The following is a 23,124-nucleotide window of genomic DNA, read 5'->3' as shown; positions in this document are numbered from 1 at the left end:
TCTCCAGCTGCCTCCCTCTTCCCGCTCCACCACAACCACCCACACATGCAGGGCCTTGGAGTAGGGGTATGTCACCAGGGTGCAGAGGAGGCTCCCCCCCCGTCCCCTTCTGGCTGCCTCTGCCTCAATTTTATCCCACAACTTAGACATTCACATTACTCACACTCTCATTACACATACATATAGGATCTTGGGGGTGGGCACGATACACGGAGTCCAAAGTACCATCAGGGTGTACACCTCACCCCTGGCGTCGTTGCCCACCTCTCAATTTTAAATACACGTAGACATTGAGGGCTAGCAGGAGGGACCATGCGCTTACCTGCTGCTCTCTGGCAGGTAGCTCCATGCCCTCCTGGGTTTTAAATGCACCTTAGAACACACATGCATCAACATTACAATGAGCGGGTGGAGGGAGGTTTGGAGTCTTCTCTCACCCCCATTCTCTGCGACCTGCTGGAGGGCTAGGAGGAGGAATTGGCCGTCCGACTGCGGTCTGGAGTGTGGGACCTCCCTGTTGCTGCGGAGTCGGGGCGGTCTGCCTCTCCCCACCGCAGGGAAAAGGGTAACACCACCTGGGTCTGGGTGCAGTTCCCCCCTCCAGGGGCAAGGGTACCTAGACCCGGTTCGTAGAGTACGCTTGGGGAGTGTGATCGTGTGTACAGCGTCTCTTTATGTCTGTCTCCACGTTGGTTGAGTGTGGAGTAAGTGTATATGAGAGCATGAGGGTGGGAATGGATGTTTGTGTCTGTGTGTGCCTGTATGTCTGTGTCTATATGTCAGGTTGGGTGTCAGGCACCACCTCTCTGGGGACATCTCAGGCCCTCCAAGGTTTGGAGGCCTATCTCCCCCCCACTACCACTTCCCCTGCCAGTGGCGGACTCCCTCAGACATCGGTGCGTTGGTGGTTCTTTGTGTCCGGGGATGGGCGTCCAGGTACACACCGGCTCACTCCTTGGCGGCCGCTTATCGGGGCCTGGATCCTGGGGCTCGCTCGGGCCACTTCGGAGGTGAGGTGCCCCCGGCCTCTTGGCCTGGGGCTCGGTCACTCAGGCACGGCTGGCTGCCGGCGGAGCTCACGGGCGCGTCACTGCAACTCCCCCTGGTTTCTGCTCCGCGGCTGCTGAGTGAGCCCTCATCTGGGACTCTCCTCAGCTCTTTCTGGGACAGTGGCGCGGCTGCCCCTCTGTTGGTCTTCCTTGGTCTCTTGTGTTCTGGGGGCCTCTGGATGTCTGGAGTTTTGATCTCCTCCATACCCGCTTCATGCCCTGGAGGATGGGGCAGTGCCCCCCCCCCACACCCTCTAGCAGATTATTACATGAAGGAACCTTTTAAAAAAACAAGCGCGTCCATGCTCACAGGTGTACACACACAAACTACACCCTTTTTGGCTCCTACCTCAAAGCACACTGTGTTCTGTTGATCTTATGTGCTGCACAATAATGTTTAATATTTAGTATTTACTGTCATATTCCCATATATCATTGTGATGTTGTTTATTCTATTACTCTTGTTTTCTTCTGCTTGTTTTCTTTTTTCTTTCTCAGCAGGTGACCCAGGTGATTGATATATGCATTTTTTTTCTGCTCATTCTGTTGGTTTATGTCTTTTGCCCTTCTCCCCCGTCCCTCTTCTCAGCTGTTTCTCTTTCCCTCTTTCTTTCTCCCCTTCTTTCCCCCAGTCAAGTCTGTCCCGTATTCAGTAAGTGAAAATAAAATAAACAATAAAAGGTGAATCAAATGGACCATTATGGCAAGGCTGGGATGGTCAATTTGGTAAAGTAAATCCGTTGGGCATCTTTCTTTGCCTTTAGACAATAATTCTGATGGCAAAAGAGCCAAACGGGACAGGCAGAAATAAATAAATAAATAAATAAATAAATAAATAAATAAATAAATTTGTATTTGCTCTCATTCAAACATGGTCCAATCTAGCCCAAACTTCCCACATGTGATAAGGCTCCGCCCCTGAAAACATTTCAACTGCCATATTTGACATTGGTGACAGCGCCACCTAGTGGAAACAGGAAATGTCATGTTTAACACTTTGGGATACAGAGTAGAGGTGGGTGACCCGAGCAACCTTAACTAAATTTGTCCAGGAAAAGCCTTAAGAAGTTGGTCTTGGGCTACATTGAAAACTGAGTTTTTGTCAGAGGGTGTGACCCTGGCAAAATGACGAATTTCTATTTTGCACCATGACAAATAAAATTGCTATAACTCAAAGAAATCGTGTACTCATGCAATATCTGAGCAAAGGATACTTTGGTATGGAGACTGGAACAACAAGGAATTGAACTGCCAAACCTCCAGTTAGTAGATGACTTGCTCCACCTCATGAGCTACAACCACCGCAAACTGCCCGTGCACAGCAGCTGGCTAATAACTTATACATGTGAAACTGCCATGTCATTCTCAAAGTAACCATTTAAAACAGGTTTTAATAATGTTTTTTAAAATAGACAACTCTTCAGAGAACAATTGCTTTACAAGTAAGGAGATGCAAATTAGGGGATTTAGAAGTTTAATCACTTTCATCACTTTTGAATATTTAAATTCACATAATGTTACAATAAAAATGTACACAATTCGTATATATATCGCAGGGTTATATGATTTCTTCTCTACAATAAATTATGGAGGATTTAAAATCTGCATGGCCACCTGAGGCTACAGCCTTCACACTACATCAGTCTTTGGTTTGAGCAGATCCAGTCATTCACATCACCTTTTATCCAGACAAAGCCGAGCACCGTTTAGATGCTGTGCAGGTTTGTTCCCAGGCTCGCAAGCATTCAGAAACGTGTCCTCTGTTTGTCCTCACACAATCGTGGCGTGTCTGTGTTTTATGAAGCCTGGATCCTCAAAATTGTAGAAGGCACCACCTGCTTGTGCACTGTTTGCCACAGTAGATACCTAAAAATCAAAAACAGCAAAATTTAACATTATAAATAATAATAAATCCAAAATTTTCTTTCAACATTTTCATCAACCTATATTCCTGTGTGTTACTTTAAAATCTATACAACACATTAATCATATTCCTCCTCTGAACACGTAATCAGCTTGGAAATACTGCAATGTAACTGTGGTCTTGAATAACATCTTTGTTTATTGGGTGCGTCATTCAAAACTTAAATTAGTTGCATGGTAAAACAGTGACTCATCCATTTGTGCCCTGCCTGCTAAAGTACATGGAAAAATTAACATGTTCATAATTATGGAGAATATATTTTCACGTGGTTGAATGCAGAAGTGAAGCCACATGAATACATTATCATGTTTGCTCATTTACCAGAGCAAAATGATCTGAATTAATCAAAACTGTCTCAGCATTTCCAAAGGCACACAGCATGACTAAGCAAAATTTGGACTGTAATGTACGCCACCTGTGTCAAGTGTTCTGCCCAGTGTTACTCACTGTGGTTTATGTAAAGAATATGGTTCCAAAGATCAGATGGATTCAATACTAGAAAAACTGGTGTTCTATTGTGTGATCCATGAGATGACATTACAGCATGAAACAAAGATTGAACTGTGAAAAAAACGATGCTTCTCTACAGGTTGGCTTTGCCACAGGAAGTAGAGCAGGTCAGCTGATGGTTTGATTCCTGGCTGCTTCAGTCTGAATAGCAAAATGTCAAAGTATCCTCGAGCAAGACACTGAACCCCAAGCGTTCACTGGAGTATGATGACATTATGAAGACAGACTTGAACCACTTAAGCATACAAACTGCTGCTGCTTGACTGGAAAAGCTCTATTTAAGGGAGGCATTATACATTTTATCGCATGATATCTTTTGAAAGTCCAGAGGGAACATCTAAAAAAGTAGGTCAAATATTTAGTTGGACTCAAGGATAAAACGGTTCGGTCGAAGCACAACCATAACTCGAGAATTCACGATGACAAACTTAAAAGGCAATCAGGTTTATTCAAACAAGCATCTAAAATCATGACGTGATGAGAGTTCATATTTTAGGCTGAAGATCCAGACAGAAAATAGACTTCACTATGTGGTGCTGACAGTGAACTGTGAAGCAATGATTGCTGTTTAGCTAGTATTGTGGCTCTACCTAAGGTAACTGCAGTAACTCTGAGTCAGTTAACAAAGAGATCAACATTTTTTGTTTCTCATTAAAATGTCCTGAAGCATTTACAGATAAACTGCTGTTCTCTATAATATCAGTGAAATATCTCAACATCTACTGAATGGATTAGCATAGCAGTGACACATGACCTTGAGTCATCATGTGATCAAAATGAACATTTTCAAGGTAATTCAAGTATTTTTCCCCCACAAAAAAACCTGCAAATTAGCCCGTGTCCTACTTTATATTTACCCTTAAACAAAGGCTACGTTCACACTGCAGGCGAAAGCGCATCAAATCCGATTTTTTTGACCCTATGCTGTCATGGTCCTGGGTCGTTGACCCAGCGTTTTGTGTTTTGTGACTATTTCCCTCTGTTCTAGTTATTCTGTGTCCTCCCCCCTTGTGTCCGGTTCGGGTTCTAGATTTCCTGTTTTACTTTGTAGGTCTGTGTCTCGTTATGCCCATTAAGTTCCAGCTGTGTCCCCTCCTGTGTGCCATTTCCTCATTACCTGGTGTGTGTATTTATAGTTGGTGTCTGCCTGTGCTCCTCGTCGGCTCGTCTGCACTCATCCGTGTATTTCTGCGTATCTCTGCATTCATCTGCGTTCCATGGTGTCCTGTCTCTGCGTCCCTCTGCCCCGCACCCCCTTTGTACGGTCTCAGGTTTGCTATTTAGTTTCTCACAGTTTAGGTTTCCGTTTGTAAAGTACTCATACCTCGTTGCCTGTTTTTGTCACCGCCACCTTTGTAAATAAAACATCACTCGTATCATCAGTTTGCTGCATCTTGGGTCCTCCTTTTCCTCCACACCACACGGCTCCCTCCGCCAGCCGTGACATATGCGACCCATATCCGATCATGGTGTGACAGTGTGAACGGCACAAATCCGATATTTTCAAATCCGATCTGGGTCACTTTCATGTGTGGTACTGAATCCGATACATATCCGATGTTTTAGAAAGCGACTGCTGTTTGAACGGTCAGGTCGCATTAAATCCGTCTTTTACGTCACTGACACGACAGACGCCAATTATCAGCTCCGGGGAAGCGCCCGAGAAGACATCGCGAACGAGCTCTTCCTGGCCATCCAGTGTAGATGTCAGTGAAACTGTTGGGAAGACAACGTTGGAGAAACGTGAACATTTTATTTGTACTGTATAATCTGCAGATTCTGACAGAAATCTGCAGCTATCCTTTGAAGCACAGCTCCTCTAAAACAGCAATAAGGATCATTATTAGGTTATTTACATTATTATGTAAATAACAAAATAACTTAAAGCAAAAATCGGGAAACGTAAAGTTCGAAGTCTTTATATTAAGGCCATCAGTCAAACAATACTGTTTGTTCTGGGTCTAAACAGAGCGCGTTGTGTGTGACGTCTTCTTTTGCGCATGCGGCCGCATCGAGCGTTCACACTAGAGCACGTTTGCTGTCGCATTTTATTTGTAGTGTGAACGAGCAGACAAAAAAATCGGATTTGATCAAAAAATCGGAATTGAGCATCAAGACCTGCAGTGTGAACGTAGCCAAATAGTAGTTTGCTAATATGCTACAGCTTTACTGGGCTGCTAGCACGGAAGACATAGACGAGAACTGTAACACATCTTTGCTCTTCGCTTCCACCAAAGTCACCAGTACAGTGCAGCTGTAAGAAAAGGAGTTGTAAGAAAGTCACAAACCCAACAAAACTGCTTTCTATTGTCCAATAACAGTCCTGTGATTGATTGGTGAGCTGTCTGCCTGACGGCCTATTAACCCATCCCAATGTCAGCTTGGACAGGCTGATATGCTAGCATGTTTACTGCTGCATAAAACCCAGACCAGGATCTAAATTACTGGAGCTATTTACCTGGAATAAGCCATTGTCAGTGATTTCACTGGTAGGAACACCTGCGAAGAGAGAAGCAAAACAGGAAAAGAAGGATGGATCAGCAACTATGCAAAAAAATGTAAAGATTCAAAGTGTATCAGATGGTTTTGGATAATTGGATTACCTCTAAGATTGTTCAGAGATTTCCACCAAAGAGCAAAGTACAAGAACAAGTACCCTTTTATCTGTTAGATACTGGTACAGTACACGAGTAACTTCTTAAAGGCTTGTGTGTTTGTGTTCAGTCTTACTTGTCTGACCCTCCGGCACATATGCTGTGTTCACTTGTCCCTCTTTGTTTCTGGGTCCATGCACACCACTTAACTGGCTCTGTGTCCTCACTCTCCTACAGCACACAAATATGAACATCAGTCAGTTTTACTGTATGCTGAAAAAGGTTTATTAGCTAATAAATAAATTAAATGGCAGAATAATTTAAAATCGGCTTTTACCTCATTTCATCCTGATAGTTTGTTTCTAAAAACAGATTCACAAATACTTGTAGTTAACAAATGAAACAGTGACTTCTGTATTTGTGCTCATCATCTGTTAGTATAACATTTGTGATTGTGGGGACACAGAATCTACGTAGTTAATGACATAATGAGACCCTTACGTTTTTCTTTCCTGCGTTTGTAGCAGAACCAAATTCCAATGATGAGCAAAACCAGCAGAGCAAGACTTCCAAAGGACACAACCACAGCTATCAACACAGTCCAATTAGGCGGCTTGGGAGCTTTTGCAGAAGAAAGATCAGAAGTAAGAGAAAGTGATTCAAAGATTTAAAGCTGTTGTTATCACACTAAACTGTTCAATAAAAGCACCTAAAACGGAGGGAAAGGAATACATTTCTGCTTATTTAAAACTCAGTGTCCAAACTAATCCCTATGTATCTCATACTGTGCCTAGGTTCAATTCAATTCAATTCAGTTGTATTTATACAGCACCAAATCACAACAACAGTCGCCTCAAGGTGCTTTGTATGTAAGGTAGACCCTACAATAACACATACAGAGAAAACCCCAACAATCATATGACCCCCCATGAGCAAGCACACACCTATACACAGACACACACACACACATACACACACACTTCTTTTATGCTTTACACATTAAACTGCTTCATCTGATTGGTTATCGCTCACAAAACAAAAATATTTGAACAGAGACTGACATCCTGGCCACAGCACGACTGTGGTTCTCTTGACAAATGAGAACTGATGACAACCTTTGTGGTCTTTTCCTCTTCTCTGGGAGAGGCAAAAGCGTGGCGTGTTAAATTACATATTTAATTCTGCAGAACAGAATGTGAATGTCTAAAGCTTGCGTTAACTGGATACTTTTTCTGAGGCATCTAACAAAAAACCTAAAAGGTGTGGGAACTAGATGAGTATAATACCAACTCAAGAATTAGTCCTGTGGCACTGCATAATGACAGTGGACATGACCATATTAGGTATATCTCTTCTTACTGACATCATACAGAGACAAGATTCAAAAAACCTAAGATTGGGCATTCAGAACAGTCCGTAGCTGTTATTCTACTCTATTTATTTGAAGCAGGACGCTTTACTTCCTGGTAGAAATGTCACTTCTCCCTCTTTGCATATTACAGCATAGAATCCATGTGATATCTGTGTCCTCTTGGCTGGCTCCAAACATTCAGGGCTATTGGTGTTAGGGTAATTACTCTACGTTATAAGTTGAATATTTCTTTTATTTGGTTTTTGTCTATTTATTTTATTTTATTTTTTATCAGATCTGATAAATTATATATTTATGTCTATCTGTGGATTTTCACTTATTCATAAGATCTGAGCATACAGTAGAAGGATTCTGTTATACTGGCTAAGGCAAACAGTAATATATCATCATTCATGCTGTCGTGCTTTGTCAGGGTCATTCATTAAAGGAAGACCCTGCCGATTACTTCTAACACTGAAATCATTGTTAGGACCTTCATGTCCGGAGAAGTTTATGCACTTTTAGAGAATCTATCAGGCATAAATAAGCAAAGTGGAAAAAAAATCTCTCGCATTAATTGGAGAGAGTATATGTCTTATAATCCCATGTGAGATTTGCCTTCACATGGAAAAAAACGTGAAAATATAATTATCTCCTTATATGATTATAATATATCGGTGTAGGGTGTAATATGTTACAAAGTAATACATGCCTGTAATCACTTTATATTTTTCAGTAACATAGTAATGTGACATGTTACTAACATTCATTAGTTATCTGCATGCCGGGTGGATAGAAAGGAAAAAGAATCCAACAATAACATTTTTCTTCCTGCGCACTCTTGCAGCAGTCAGTGGATTTCAGGAGAAGGAAAATGGTTAGAGCTTTGACGCAAGCTTTTTGCTTGCTTAACAGGACACGAGCATCGTGGTAAACCAAACTGCATCCGGGAGAGAAACACATGTATTATCCTGCTAACAGAACTTTGGCGCTTTGAACTTTTGTCTCATCTGCACATAAAGCTCGCTAACACTAAGCTAGCTGCCTGTTCGTATTTCTAAAGCAGGATGACTGTGGCGATCACTTTGAAGTCTCTTAGGCTGGTTTTCATCTTTGTTTTATTGTTTTGTGTTCATACGTAAGAACTGAAAGAAAGATTGTTTTCATTAGGTTACACATGTGTATTGGTGTGCAGACAACAAGACAGTATAATTCAAGTAATTTTATTAAGTAATGACAAAGTAATGTAACAAGTAGTGTAACAAATTACTTTCTCCAGCGAGTAATAAAGTAACATACTGCATTACTTTTGAAGAAAACAGTAAGTAATGTAATACATTACTTTTTGTGAGTACCCTAATACATGGACAGTTTCCAGCTATACCACTGCCTCACATTGTGTCCATGACTGTCCAGACTTGACCTATGATAAAATTCTATTACATCATATTTACATTACCTGGTTAGACCTTTATTTTAGATTTGGTTTTAATTAGAAAAGTTTCAGTCATGCAAGTATGTTGTACAGTGTGTTTTGGAAGGTGACAGTTTATTGCTCTCTTGCTTTTAATCTCCTGAACCAAAATCGTCTGAAGTTCACCACGAGGGCACGTACATCTAACTCTTTTCTAAAAGTGTGATTTAAAACAGCTTTTAGATTTAAAAAGGGCAACATTTTGTTTTAGGTTTAGCAAAAAATAGTGCAGCATACCAAAGGTTTAATGAAAAATACTAACATCTTTGTTTTACACAGGGATCGCTTTGCACATAAAATGAGAGTTTTCTGCTTGTCTGCACTCTGTGGTCAGACTGGCAGCATTGCAAAGGTAGTTGGAATTAAAGTAAAATACAACATACATGGGTAACAAACTGTAAGATTTTCATTAAGCTAAACGGGACACCAGAAGAGGCAAAAGTACTGATAGTGAGGAACATGGAGGATCTGGACAAGTATAACTGACACCAATGTATCAATTACACCAGGAAATGACATGGACACGTTGAAATTAGTTCTTCAACAGAAAGTAATTGATCTAGATTGTGAATATAAGGAGCATAATATAATAGATCCAGAAATAGATTCTGAAAGTAACTTTCTCTCTTCTTTTGTTAAAAATTGTAATTATTTCACTCAGGAACAATATGAAAAAGAAATTAACCTAGACGGGAAGCTCTCATTAATTCACTTTAACAGCAGAAGTATGTACTCTAATTTTGATTTCATTAAGGACTATTTGCAACAATTTTCTCGCCCCTTTAGTGTTATAGCCATCACTGAAACTTGGTTCAATGTCGATAAAGGAATAGATTTTTGTTTGAATGGATATGATTTAAAATACATGTATAGATTAAATAAGGCGGGCGGCGGGGTTGCTATATATGTTCATAACTCTATAAAATATAATGTTGTAACAACTATGTCTATGGCTATTGATGGAATTTTGGAATGTTTGACTATTGAGATTATGAATGAAAAAAAGAGAAATGTTATAATAAGTTGTATATATCGGACACCCAGTTCAAGTATTGACACTTTTAATGAATGGATAGAAAAAACGTTTGCTTCGGTGAACCAAAAATTACTATTTATCTGTGGTGATTTTAACATTGATTTGCTAAATCCAACAAGGTTAAAAGCCATTGATGACTTTACTGACACAATGTACAGCTTATCACTATATCCAACAATAACAAAGCCAAGCAGAATAACATCACATAGCGCCACTATTATTGACAACATTTTTACTAATGTCATGGATTTCCAAATTAATAGTGGTCTGCTTGTCTGTGATACAACTGACCACTTACCAGTTTTTACTTTGTGTGACTGTGATTTAAAAAAAATAGATACCAAGATCATGATAGCAAAGCGAACAATAAATGAAGAAGCAATTCATGCCTTCAATTTCGATTTAGCACAACAAGATTGGAGTTCGGTGTATGAAGAGTCAGATGTGGACAAGGCTTATGATAATTTCCTAGATATTTTTACTATGTGGTACAATAAACATTGTCCTGTAAAAGAACACATGACAAAGAAAAAAAAGATAAAAAGTCCTTGGCTCACAAAAGGAATTATTAATGCTTGCAAAAAGAAAAACAATCTGTATAAACAGTTTATCAAAGTAAAAACAAAAGAAGTGGAACAAAGATATAAAGCATATAGAAATAAATTGACTGATATTATAAGAACGAGCAAACAACTTTATTATAGAAGAAGATTATATGAAAATAAAAACAATATAAAAGGAACTTGGGATGTGTTAAACAACTTAATTAAACAAGGATCTTCTGGAACATCATATCCTGAATATTTTACTGATGCAAATGGTGAAAATCACAACATGAGTAATATTGTCGATGGGTTCAATAAATTCTTCATAAATGTTGGCCCTGAACTAGCAGCGGACATCCCGTGTCATAAAAATGAAAATATCAGTAATATAAAATCAAATCCCTTTTCACTGTTCCTCTCAGCTACAAATGAGCAAGAAGTAATAAATATCACATTAAAATGTAAAAGTAAGTCTTCAATGGATTATCATGACATAAATATGTCTGTAGTTAAACAGGTTATTCTGAATATTGCTAGTCCCTTAACATATATCTGTAATTTATCATTTCAGTCCGGTTGTTTTCCAAAAAAAATGAAAATTGCGAAAGTAATACCACTATATAAAAGTAATGACAAACACAGTTTTACCAATTATAGGCCTATTTCTCTACTGCCTCAATTCTCAAAAATTCTAGAAAAACTTTTTAATTCAAGATTAGAAAAATTCCTTGAAAAACATCAAATAATAAATGTTGGTCAGTATGGTTTCAGAACGCAAAGAACCACTTCAATGGCGATAATTGAGGCAGTAGAAGAAATTACTGATACACTGGATAAAAATAAATATGCAGTTGGTATTTTTGTTGACCTCAAAAAGGCCTTCGACACAATCAATCACTCAATTTTACTGGATAAATTGGAAAGATATGGTATTCGAGGGAAAGCTGGTAACTGGTTAAAAAGTTACCTAACAGGTCGGGAACAATATGTTAGCATAGGGCATTACCATTCAGAGAAACTTGGTATTACATGTGGTGTTCCCCAAGGGTCAGTGTTGGGACCAAAACTTTTCAATGTATACATAAATTATATTTTTGATGTTTCTCAAGTACTTAAACTCATACTGTTCGCAGATGACACCAACATATTTTTCAGTAGCGATGATTATACTGATCTTGTAATGACCGTAAACAGGGAGCTAAAATTAATAAAAAAATGGATGGACATAAATAAATTATCATTAAATATAAATAAAACTAAAGCAATGTTTTTTGGTAATTTAAAATATAATATAGAATTACCAATTATCATTGAAGGTGTACCAATTGATAATGTGAGTGAAAACAAATTTTTGGGAGTTATAATTGATAACAAAATTTCATGGAAACCCCACGTCAGACACATAAAAACCAAAATTTCTAGAAGCCTCGCAGTTTTGAACAAAGTGAAACAATTCCTTGATAAAGATGCACTTCGTACTCTGTACTGTACTCTGGTTCTTCCATATCTTACATATTGTGTGGAAGTGTGGGGAAATACATATAAAAATACAACTAATCCATTAGTCACAGTACAGAAACGAGCACTGCGTATTATTCATAAGGCTGGTTATCTAGAACATACTCACAAATTCTTTCTTCAGGCAAAGTTACTTAAATTTCAGGATCTGGTTAATTACAATACATCCATAATTTTGTATAAAGCTTTTACTAAACTTTTACCGGCAAATTTACAAACTAGATTTGAAATTCGAGAAAAGGTTTATAATGTGAGAGGCTTTGGAGAATTCAAATTACCCAGAACTCGAACAACCCGTAAAGGCTTTTGTGTGTCTGTATGTGGTGTGAAAATCTGGAACAGTCTGAGTTTACAATTGAAACAATGCAAAAATATTCATAGATTTAAATTTCTCTACAAACAGTTGGTCTGGTCACAGTATACTCAATGATGGGTTTTAGTGTGCTCTGTAATGTCTGTCCTCTTACCATTGCTGGTATGGATTCCAAAATAAAAAATAAAAAATAAAGTGTGCGTATGTATGTACATATATGTACTTGTGTGTGTAGATATATATGTATGTATATGTATGTGTGTCTGTTACTTGTAGTTATTACTGCCTGTTACCTGTGGTAATGCAATTTATAATTTATATATTCTGTATTCAGTTATGAAGGCTCTAATTGTTGGTTGCGAGCTGCCGCTTAGATGCTTGTATCTGCCCGGGGCTGTTGATGGGTCTGTATGCAATGATGGGCGTAGCTGCGGGAAGTTTATTGGTTTTTTTTTGTTGATGAGTGAGTATAGGGGTGGGATTTAATAAGTTTTCTTCGTCCCACTCCTTTTTCAGGCAAGTTTTGTTTTTTGTTTTGTGTATTTTATGTTCAATATAGGTATTTGTTGTGCCTGAAAATGAATAAATAAATGAAATGAATGAATGAATGAAATGAAAGTGTAAAGTAGTGGCAGTAACACAAATAGAGGAAATGACTCAAAAACAGATCCTCTTGTTTCTGAAGGTAGCAGAAGTCACGGCTTGTAACTTCTTTGTTAAACATTTTCAACTTTATACACAAAAAGTAAGTAAGAGTTTCTTACCAACTACTAAGAAGAGAGACGTTGATTGCGGAGATGTCAGTGCTGGGATGCTCACCAAACATTTGACTGTCGTGTCTCTGACTGCCTGGAAGGTTAGTACACTGGTGGAGTTAAAGAAATCCCCATTATCTGTGAAGTTGTCCAGGGTGCTGTTCATAGCGTTACCATTTAGAGTCCATGTGACTGTAGGTTTGGGGTACCAACCAGCTGCTACACACTGGAACGTTACCTGCTGGTCATACATCACCTTCATGCTCGGTCCTGCGATGCTGATCGTACCGTTCTCTGAGAAAGACAGAGGAGAGTTTAGGTCCAGAAGAAAACCCATTTCTGACCTTATAATCAAAGAGTGGCGACAATGTGCTGTCCACAATAAATTCTTAGCTTCATGATTGGACCTGAAGAATAAACTGAAAAATATAGATGAAAGTTGTTCCCTATATTTAACATTGCCCTTAAAAAACACGAAAAGACCAAAAATCTGCAGTAAAGTCATGTAAGCAGAGATCGACTTCCTCATAACTTCCTCCAGCTGAGATTTAGAGATTCATGTTTAGTATAGAAGCCAATGTAGTAAATTAGTCAAACAACCAATAAACCACTGCCAAATGTTGATCGAGCTTAATTAAATTTTCACTCACTATATCTCTGAGAGTGAGCTATGTTATTTCCTCAAATTATCATTAAGCTGAGTGAAATAAATACTTCATCCTGCTCTAATAAATATACACCACAGAAACAAACCTGTGGCTATAAACAACTGCTGACAAATACACCTTGTACGCATGTGTGGATAATATTTTATAATAACTTCTTATATCTTAATAAGAAATTATTGTTTTCTAACAGCAGGCTTCATTTAACCAGATGTCTGGTCGCTATCTCATAAAAGACCCTCTCCTGGCACTCCTTTGTGTTATGTCGGGGCTTTGATTCTCTGTGTGCTTTATTAAATGCTGAAATGCAGTATTTGCCTGTTGACTTCTTTATTTTTTAAATATGTTACATAAAGGGACTGGGTGGAGGAAACTGTTGCAATGTTAGCGATCAGCAGTAGTCGATCCATGCACTACTCTAGTTCTCCCCTAAATGAGCCTTTGCTCCCTGTAAAACGTGTTCGGACCATTTGCACTTTTACAATTTTACCACGAAACCTGAAATATTAGCTTCTGTGTCAAAGTGACCCAGCTCTCATCTACAGTCTTTGACTACACCCCAAGTAATAGTTTTTAGAATCAGCTCAGAAGCACGACCGGGGGTACGGTCATCGTTTTCTTCAGCATAAGGTTATGCACTGATTTTATCCCCAGAGTTAAACTACCAATGCAAAGTTGGGCAGAACAAAATTTCCAGGGACTCTTTTTAATATGGACACTGGAAATTACCAGGTAACACATGGCCAGATCACCACGTGGGAGAAATAGGCAGGTGTAAAGATCAGCACGTCTTTGACAAGGGCTCGATCATTACAGGGGTGCTCCCATTCAGGAACTTGTATTGTTTCACTGTGAAACTCTCTTTAACCAGAATGTTCACTGCGAGTGTCCCTCGTTAATGTCCCCTTGCAGAAAAGCAATAAGATTCTAATCAACTTCACGAGACAGCTCTCCATCAGTGCTTCACAATCAATGTCCATTAATAGGCAGACCAGGACTCAGATTAACAACATATTTTACTCCGTACTGCTGTCTGTGTAAAAGCTTGGCTTCAGGCTGATTATCTGGAAAACTGCTAGATTCAACATCTGAGCTGAACACATGTCAGGGCTGAGCTCACATACAACTGAACTGCTGACACTTTTACAACCTTTCTAAATCTTTCTAAGCCTGCAACAAATTTATTGTACAGGGTTTTGTTTTTTGTTTTGGGGGAACACCTAAGGAATTATTTCAGTCACTGTTGCCACGGTTTCATTAGGTTTACACTTTGTTAAACTGGAAAATATAAAAGACTCGCTCGTTTTTTATAAATCCTGAAGTTCCACAACAATAACCCAGATAATTTATTCATAATTGTCAGCCAGCGTCTAAATAAACTGTTTAACTGGTTCATTTATGAGATCACTGCAACTCTGTGCATGCGTGATGCTAATTTTATCCAACTAGATTTATCAAATTAAAATAAAATAAAACAGGCTGGCCTGTTACCATCTAACATTCTGTCAGCGTCACAGAAATGGTCATTTCAACTTTCATTTTAGCTTTAAAGCTTTTTGTTTCTCTTTCTCATCAGATCTACTTTATGGTTAGACGCTGCTGCCAGAGGCCGTTGAGAAGCCTGAAAATCAGTGCTCACTGCTGTCCTCCAGAGTACACTCCAGTCATTACAACAATGGTGTGAAAATACAAGGAAAAGAAGGTAAAGACCTTGAAGGTAACATCCTCCTCTAGGTTTGACTGACTGCACATTGAGGTTAGAGGTCAACCGATACATGAATTAGGCTTTTAGATTTCAAAACGTCTGATACATGTTTACGAACCCACCTTGTACAGAAAGCTGTGCTGTTTTTTCTCCATATGACCCTTGAACCGCACAGGTGACGGGCCCGATCAGTGAGCGGCTGACATTATGGATGGTAAACTCCACACAACTGCTGTTATCACTGGAGCAGAATCTAGCTGAATACTGCTCTACTGGGAGTATTGTAGTGTTTCTACGGACCGTGAGGACCAGAAACTGTCCAACTGTCCAGGCCATGAATTCCCACGATCCGGTCACTCTGGCGATGAACTGGGCATCGGAGCCTTTAAACACTGCTGCAGTCATCGGCTCCAGCTGAAACTGGTCTGACACTGGTAGGTTTAAAAGAGAATAGATGTGAGGATTTGCAACCTTGTGTGGAACATAGAGGTGTTTCTGCACATTTTGTTTGACTAAATGAGCTCCTGTCACTGATGATCATATAAAACATATTTCTTTACTGTGATAATACCTTAATTCTGTGATTTAGAAAATACTTTTGGCCTTACTATATGAAAATTTTTTATTTAATATCATGATCTCAAAGTGTATGTAACATTTACTTAAAAGGGCCACATTCATTCTTAGGTAAGGTTTGAATTTGCTTTAAATACACATTCTTCTTCATGTAATATAATAATAAAATATTGGAGATATTCTTTTGAGATTCTGCTGTGTGTTGACATGATTGCATTACAACATCTCCAAAGATTGCAACCAGTTATATCTCCAATCATATCAAATCCTAAAAATGTTCCACTGAATTTTGATTCAGTGGATTTTAACTTATTCTAACGTTTGATGTGAAACTGCCTGAAGCTCCTGCATATGCAGGGTTTTAAACTCTACGCTGGCACATAATAGCTGTTTGGATAAATGCATAAATATGCATAAGTATACAAAGTAACTCTGGTATTAACTGACGTTTTAACTACAGTAGACTATTATGAAAGGTGTATAAAGGTGTGGTGTTGGCAAATCACAACATTTTAAACACAAATGCTAAAAAAAATACAAGTGAAATATGGAAGTGACATCAATCAGTGAAGAACTTTTCCTTGTCACAGGACAATGGCAATGCATGCTGCAGGCTATACAGGTACATACTGCTTTTTTTTCAATATGGTGCTTGAGAGCTGTTTGCTCAAGGTAAGTAAATATCACAAAGGCCATTGGTTTTGTTGTGTTGGCTTTTGACAAGGCTGAAAGTTAAACACAGCACAAAACAGGACTGATCCTTCAATTGATAAGCATCAAAGCTGACATTGTAAAATATTTTCTCGCTGTTGTTCAAACCTAGAAGGAAGATTTTCCTTGTTAGTCACATTATTAAACAAATGTCTGAGCACGGCTGTTGACATGTTACTGAAATTATAGATTTGATCAGTTTTTCCCCCAAGACTGCATCATAGGTAAAGACTGATCCTTTGTAATAGCGAGAGGTTCAAACATGCTGTGGAAATATAAGTTTCAGAAACATTTGCTACATAGTCACCATAGTTACACAGTACCACAAGCTGGAATCAGACATCAGAGGTTTGTTTTATCTAACAACAAATAAAGCACATCCAGGGATATGTTTGTACTTGTCAGGTCACTCGATTCATTCTTGTGAAGAGCGGCAAAGCTGGATCACGTATTTCCCTGCAGATCTCACAGCCCCAGACTGACTCCATGATCTTATGACTACACTGATCAATAAAGCTGATTGTTATTGTTCATTTATTGGCTGTCTTGGAAAAGAATCCTGAAACCGCAATGTGAGTCTAACAATTTGTGGCTCTGAGGTCCACTATGAGCTTAGCATGTAAAAGGATATAAAATTATATGAGGTTTACTCTCTCTACAGTGTGCTTTTAACCAAAGTTCCTAATTCAGCGCAGCGTTCAGTGTCTTTCTCAGTGTGTGGAGTGAAACCATGTGCCTGGTGCGGTTTCTATATGAGAAATGTGGACATGCCTCAAAATCTATCAGCTCTAACTGTGATATCTGAGGTGGAAGCTCTGATCATGTTGTTCTCCTGTGTATTTTCTCTTGAGATTACACTGTCCGTAATTATTTTGTTCTTCACATCAAAGAAAGCTGCTCCATATTTTGAGGTTTCCCCCTCTTGTTGTTATTGGGCAGGTCTGCTACTGACATGCAACAAAAATAAAACTTGGAAGTCATTGACAAAATGAAATGAATACTCACCTCCCATCGTGCAGGGTAATAAACAGATGAAGAAGAGAGAGGCCCAGGAGACAGTCATGGTAGTGCTTATCTCAAAGATGGGGACAGGCGGCTGTAATGAGCAGCAACAAGAACTCAGCAACTCAAAAATGAAAAATGTTCCTGAATGTTTCTAAAATGACTGTTGGACATGCTTAAGCACAAAGTTAAACTTCAAGTAAATAACTCAAAACTACAAATATAACAAAGGACAGCACTCAGGCATCGTCGTCACTGTCTGGGATTATGTTAAACAGTCTTGTTATAAAGTCCACTGCCCTCTCTCCTGGACATACCTCCACAGGTGCTTTCACACTCTTCATCCCCTTCACAGCTGGCCTCACTTCCTCCTTACTCTGCTTCCTCATTCACTAACTGTCCTTCATCCAGCCTCCTCTCTCTTTCATTTTATCATTCATTAGCTCAGTTCCAGCACAATTCTTTGACCTATTAGTACATTTCCACCTCTATCTTTGTTCGCTTTCCTCTATCCAGAGGAAACACTGAATGCCTTCTTGCTAGTTTCCCTCAGCAGTAAAGCTTTAATTTCCCTGTAACCCTTCACTGCCACCCAGAGCTTGTCTCAACTCCTCCCTGAACTCTGAGCAACAGTCTTCTCTTCTTAACTTCCACCCTTTAATAGATCCTTTAATACTGCCTTCACTTGCTTCTTTGTCTTGATGTCCAAACGTATCATAGATGTAGAACACCATGTGATATTGCCCAGCTACATTCTGGCCTGCCACCACACCTCGCCTCCTCCTATCTCTTTAAGTTTGCACTCACTGCATGTGATGTAGTCGTCCTGTGTACACCTTGTTTCCCTCTCATACATCACCCATCCCTCTTCTCAAAGTGTTCCCCACAGTCATTTCCATTCTTTTTCCAAAATCCACCATCTGTCCATCTGCATTTATCTCCTTAACACAGTACCTACCTAACACCTCTGTTCCCCTCCACTACATGTCTATTAAGGTTTGCTTAAATCAAACTTCAATAGACAAAAGATTTTTTGTTTTTATCACTTCATCCAGCTTATTGTACAATTCCTCTCTCTCTAACTGACAATTCAATCTGACCTGTGGGGCATACAAACTGACAACATTCAACAATTCCCAATCCACACAATTTGTAATTAGAAACTTGTGATCCTAAAAATAGTCCCATGATATAATGAGCAAAAGAACTTAAATCTTGTTAAAACATAAGTAAACTGACACAAAAAACTATCTGAAACAGAGAATTTTAAAGCAATGAAAAGTAGAAAACTGAAATTTGAAACATTTAGTTGATTTAAACGTTTGTTGATCCATTGAAGTTTTGTAACTCTTTATTCTCAACAAAATATTTTTAAAAAGCAAAGCAGTCAGACTAAATAGTTCTAATATAATATAATATAATATAATATAATATAATATAATATAATATAATATAATATCAGAGTGGGGAAGGTTACGTTTAAAATGTATTCCACTACAGATTACAGTATACAGAATGGCACTAAATGTAGTTTGTAACATATTCCGTTAAGTTACTCAGTGTGAGTAACGTATTCTGAATACGTTGGATTACTTGATATATTGTCATGATTTTTACAACTATGTAATGTACTATTACTGTGTGATTTATTAATATTACCAAGCTAACATTGTTAGCTGGTGTTAGCTGAGGTGCTGTTAGACTTGATGGATAACATTAACAACCTGCTAGCTGCAAACAATCATGTGCTCCTCTGAAAGCAGTACCAACTAGATGTTTAAATCTTAATATAAATGAGCAACAGTAGGGTGGACATTAGGTAAGGCTGTAGGTTTTGCAGAGATCTCGTATAGAAAACAATTTCTGTATCAGTATTGTGTTTTCTTTCTGTCTGCTTTCAACATGACCCAGGCAGCAACCACAACTAAAACCTGGTGGAGTCCTTCGATGCTGAGAGCAGCTTGCAATGCAAACTGAATTTGCATTGCACGGTCAGATTTCGCCCATCCCTTTCTTTTTTGTATGTGAAGTGGTGACGGTTGTAAGAAATGGATTCCTGCCCGTGCGCTGCTGGCTGCGTTGCGCTGGCTTCGGGTCGCCAACATCAAGCGCTTATATTAGAGCCTCTTATTGCGTGTTTTGTTTGGGTTTCATGCATTCCGTTAGTTCCCAACACTGAATATAATATAATATAATATAATATAATATAATAGTTCTATTAGCGCTATATCGCTAATTATTATTACTAATTATCACTTATTTGCTCACGGCAGAGCCAGGCTGTTCTGTAATACGTTTTACACTTGCTGTGAAGTTTTCCACTCTTTGCTGTTTTGATATATAAATGTAAAAATCATCTCAGTTTTGAATCTTTTCATTAATATTTAAAAAAAAATCCCCAGAAATAGAAACATCTTCAATTAGATCAACTTACTGTGTGATACTTCCAGTCGTGGGTCGTGGCGGGTGCCGTGGATCAACGCTTCATTTCCTGAAACGGCAGGTGAGCAGCGCTGTGGCTGACTCCACCTGCGACTCTCACAGGGAGCAAAGTTCAAACCTGGTCACTGAAACATGCCCTTATCAGCTTACCTGTCAGTGAGTAATAATGTCCCAAACATCCACTCGGGGTGGATGTGAAGTAAGGCAAGGCAAGTTTATTTGTATAGCACAATTCAACAACAAGGTGATTCAAAGTGCTTTACAGAGACATTAGAAACAAGAACAAATAAAAAGCATGATTTAAAATTGAATAAAACAAGCAAATAAACTAACTAATTAACAAACAAACAAACAAACAAACAACAGTATATAAAATCAAAACAGATAAAATCAGAACAGTAGATAAAATCAGTAGTTAAATGTAAGTTTTGAAATTTAAGCTTAAAGTGTGGATTTGGTGCTTTATTCAAATGCAGCTGAGAACAGGTGAGTCTTCAACCTGGATTTAAATAAACTGAGTGTTTCAGCTGATCTGAGGCTTTCTGGGAGTTTGTTCCAGATATAAGGAGCATAAAAGCTGAATGCAGCTTCTCCGTGTCTGGTTCTGACTCTGGGAACTGATAAAAGACCGGATCCAGATGACCTGAGGGATCTGGATGGTTCATACTGGGTCAGGAGGTCATTGATGTATTTTGGTCCTAAACCATTCAGAGCTTTATAGGCCAGCATCAGAACTTTAAAGTCTATCCTCTGACGGACAGGCAGCCAGTGTAAGGACCTCAGAGCTGGACTGATGTGGTCCACTTTTTTGGTCTTAGTGAGGACTCGAGCAGCAGAGTTCTGAATGAGCTGTAGTTGTCTGACTGATTTTTTAGGTAGACCTGTAAAGATGCTGTTACAGTAATCAAGCCTACTAAAGATGAATGCATGGACTAGTTTTTCCAGGTCCTGTTGAGACATCAGATCTTTTATCCTTGATATATTCTTGAGGTGATAGTAAGCTGACTTTGTTATTGTCTTAATGTGTTTTTCTAAGTTTAGGTCTGCATCCATCACTACACCCAAATTTCTCGCCTGGTTTGTGGTTTTTAGATGTATAGATTGAAGTTCTCTGGTGACCTGTAATCGTTTTTCTTTGGCGCCAAAGACTATTACCTCAGTTTTGTTTTTGTTTAGCTGGAGAAAATTGTGGCACAACCAGTCATTGATTTCCTCAATGCATTTACCAAGAGCCTGTACAGGGCCTCGGTCTCCTGGTGACATTGTGATATATATTTGTGTGTCATCTGCATAGCTGTGATAGTTTATTTTGTTGTTCTTTATAATCTGTGCCAGTGGGAGCATGTAGATGTTAAACAGAAGGGGTCCCAAGATGGAACCTTGGGGAACTCCACATGTGATACTTGTCTGCTCAGATGTGAAGTTACCTATTGATACAAAGTATTTCCTGTTTTCTACGTATGTTTTGAACCAGTTTAGTACAGTTCCTGAAAGACCTGTCCAGTTCTCCAGTCGTTTGAGTAATATGTTGTGGTCAACTGTATCAAATGCTGCACTGAGATCCAGTAAAACTAGGACTGACATTTTTCCACTGTCTGTATTCAGACATATGTCATTAAACACTTTGGTCAGAGCGGTTTCAGTGCTGTGGTTCTGTCTAAAACCTGACTGGAAGGCATCGTAGCAATTATTCTGTTTTAATAAGTAACTGAGCTGTTGAGAAACTGCTTTTTCAATGATCTTACTTAAAAACGGGAGATTTGAGATCGGCCTGTAGTTGTTCATTTGTGTCTTGTCAAGATTGTCCTTTTTCAGTATAGGTTTGATTACAGCAGTTTTTAGTGATTCTGGAAACACACCTGATAATAAAGAAAAGTTGACGATCTGTAACAGGTCTGACTCTAAAGTCTTTGAGACCTTTTTGAAAAAACTTGTTGGCAGGACATCTAAACAGCAGGAGGAGGAGTTCAGTTGACCTAAGATGTCCTCCAGGTCTTTGCTGTTAATAGGTTGAAACTGTTTCATGGTGTTTAAACAGTTTTTTGGTGGACACAGTACATATCCTGGATCTGCTGTTGATGTACCAATTGCTTGTCTAATTTTTTGGATTTTTTCAGTGAAGAATTTGGCGAAGTCATTGCAGGCCATGGTCGAATGAAGTTCAGCTGCCACTGACACAGGAGGGTTTGTTAGCCTGTCAACTGTAGAAAATAAGACCCGAGCATTATGGCTGTTTTTAGTGATGATGTCAGAGAAGTAGGACCTTCTTGCATTCCTCAGTTGTAAATTATAATTGTGAAGTTTCTCTTTATAGATGTCATAATGAACCTGGAGGTTTGTTTTTCTCTATCTGCGCTCAGCTTTCCTACACTCTCTTTTTTCATTTTTCACCAGTGTGGAGTTTCTCCATGGAGACTTTTTCCTTCCAGAGATAACCTTCACCTTAATGGGAGCAATAGTGTCCATTACATTTAACATGTTAGCATTGAAGCTATTGACGAGCTCATTGACTGACCCTCTGGACAGGTCAGGTGTTAATGGGAAGACCTGGTTAAAAATTGCACTACTGTGTTCAGTTATACACCGTTTTGTGATCACTGTTGTTGATATATTTGTGTGGGCTGAGATTTTACTTTCAAAGAAAACACAGTAATGATCAGACAGGCCCACATCAGACACAGTAACCTTTGAAATGCTCAGGCCTTTGGAGATCAGTAGGTCAAGAGTGTGTCCTCTATTATGTGTGGCCTCTGTTACATGCTGAGTCAGCCCAAAGTTGCCCAGAGTGTTACTCAGGTCTTTAGTCCCTTTGTCCTGAGGGTTGTCCACATGGATGTTAAAATCCCCAGCAATAATTACACAGTCAAAATCAACACAGATCACAGACAGCAGTTCACTGAGGTCATTAAAAAAGTCTGTGCAGTATTTGGGAGGCCTGTAAACATTAAGAAACA

General features: G+C 38.9%; 1 protein-coding gene across 1 annotated transcript; it reads right to left on the bottom strand.

Moving 5' to 3' along the window:
- Positions 1-2,515: 2,515 nt before the first annotated feature.
- On the bottom strand, positions 2,516-20,246 carry LOC146699660 (immunoglobulin superfamily member 5-like). Its single transcript, XM_085469483.1, has 9 exons — positions 20,163-20,246; positions 17,732-17,822; positions 15,562-15,870; positions 13,079-13,363; positions 6,579-6,698; positions 6,415-6,439; positions 6,214-6,308; positions 5,942-5,982; positions 2,516-2,915 (listed from the first exon to the last, which is right to left on the bottom strand). The coding sequence occupies exons 2-9, from the start codon at positions 17,787-17,789 to the stop codon at positions 2,820-2,822; spliced, it is 1,029 nt and encodes a 342-aa protein (XP_085325609.1). The 5' UTR covers positions 17,790-17,822; positions 20,163-20,246; the 3' UTR covers positions 2,516-2,819.
- Positions 20,247-23,124: the final 2,878 nt, after the last annotated feature.

Source organism: Copadichromis virginalis, linkage group LG10 (genome assembly GCF_057382275.1).
Source record: "Copadichromis virginalis isolate Kocher_CV1m ecotype Utaka linkage group LG10, C_Virginalis_male_GT1.1, whole genome shotgun sequence".
NCBI lineage: Eukaryota > Metazoa > Chordata > Actinopteri > Cichliformes > Cichlidae > Copadichromis > Copadichromis virginalis.
Note: the sequence above shows the minus strand (reverse complement) of the source record. Positions and strands in the feature narration are given on the sequence as shown.

Coding starts and splice junctions, on each gene's coding strand:
- LOC146699660 (XM_085469483.1), bottom strand. CDS start 17,789: ATGACTGTCTCCTGGGCCTCTCTCTTCTTCATCTGTTTATTACCCTGC. Junction 13,364..15,561: donor AGCACAGCTTTCTGTACAAG/GTGGGTTCGTAA, acceptor TGTCTTTCTCAG/AGAACGGTACGATCAGCATC. Junction 2,916..5,941: donor CTGACAATGGCTTATTCCAG/GTAAATAGCTCC, acceptor TTTGATTTTTAG/GTATCTACTGTGGCAAACAG.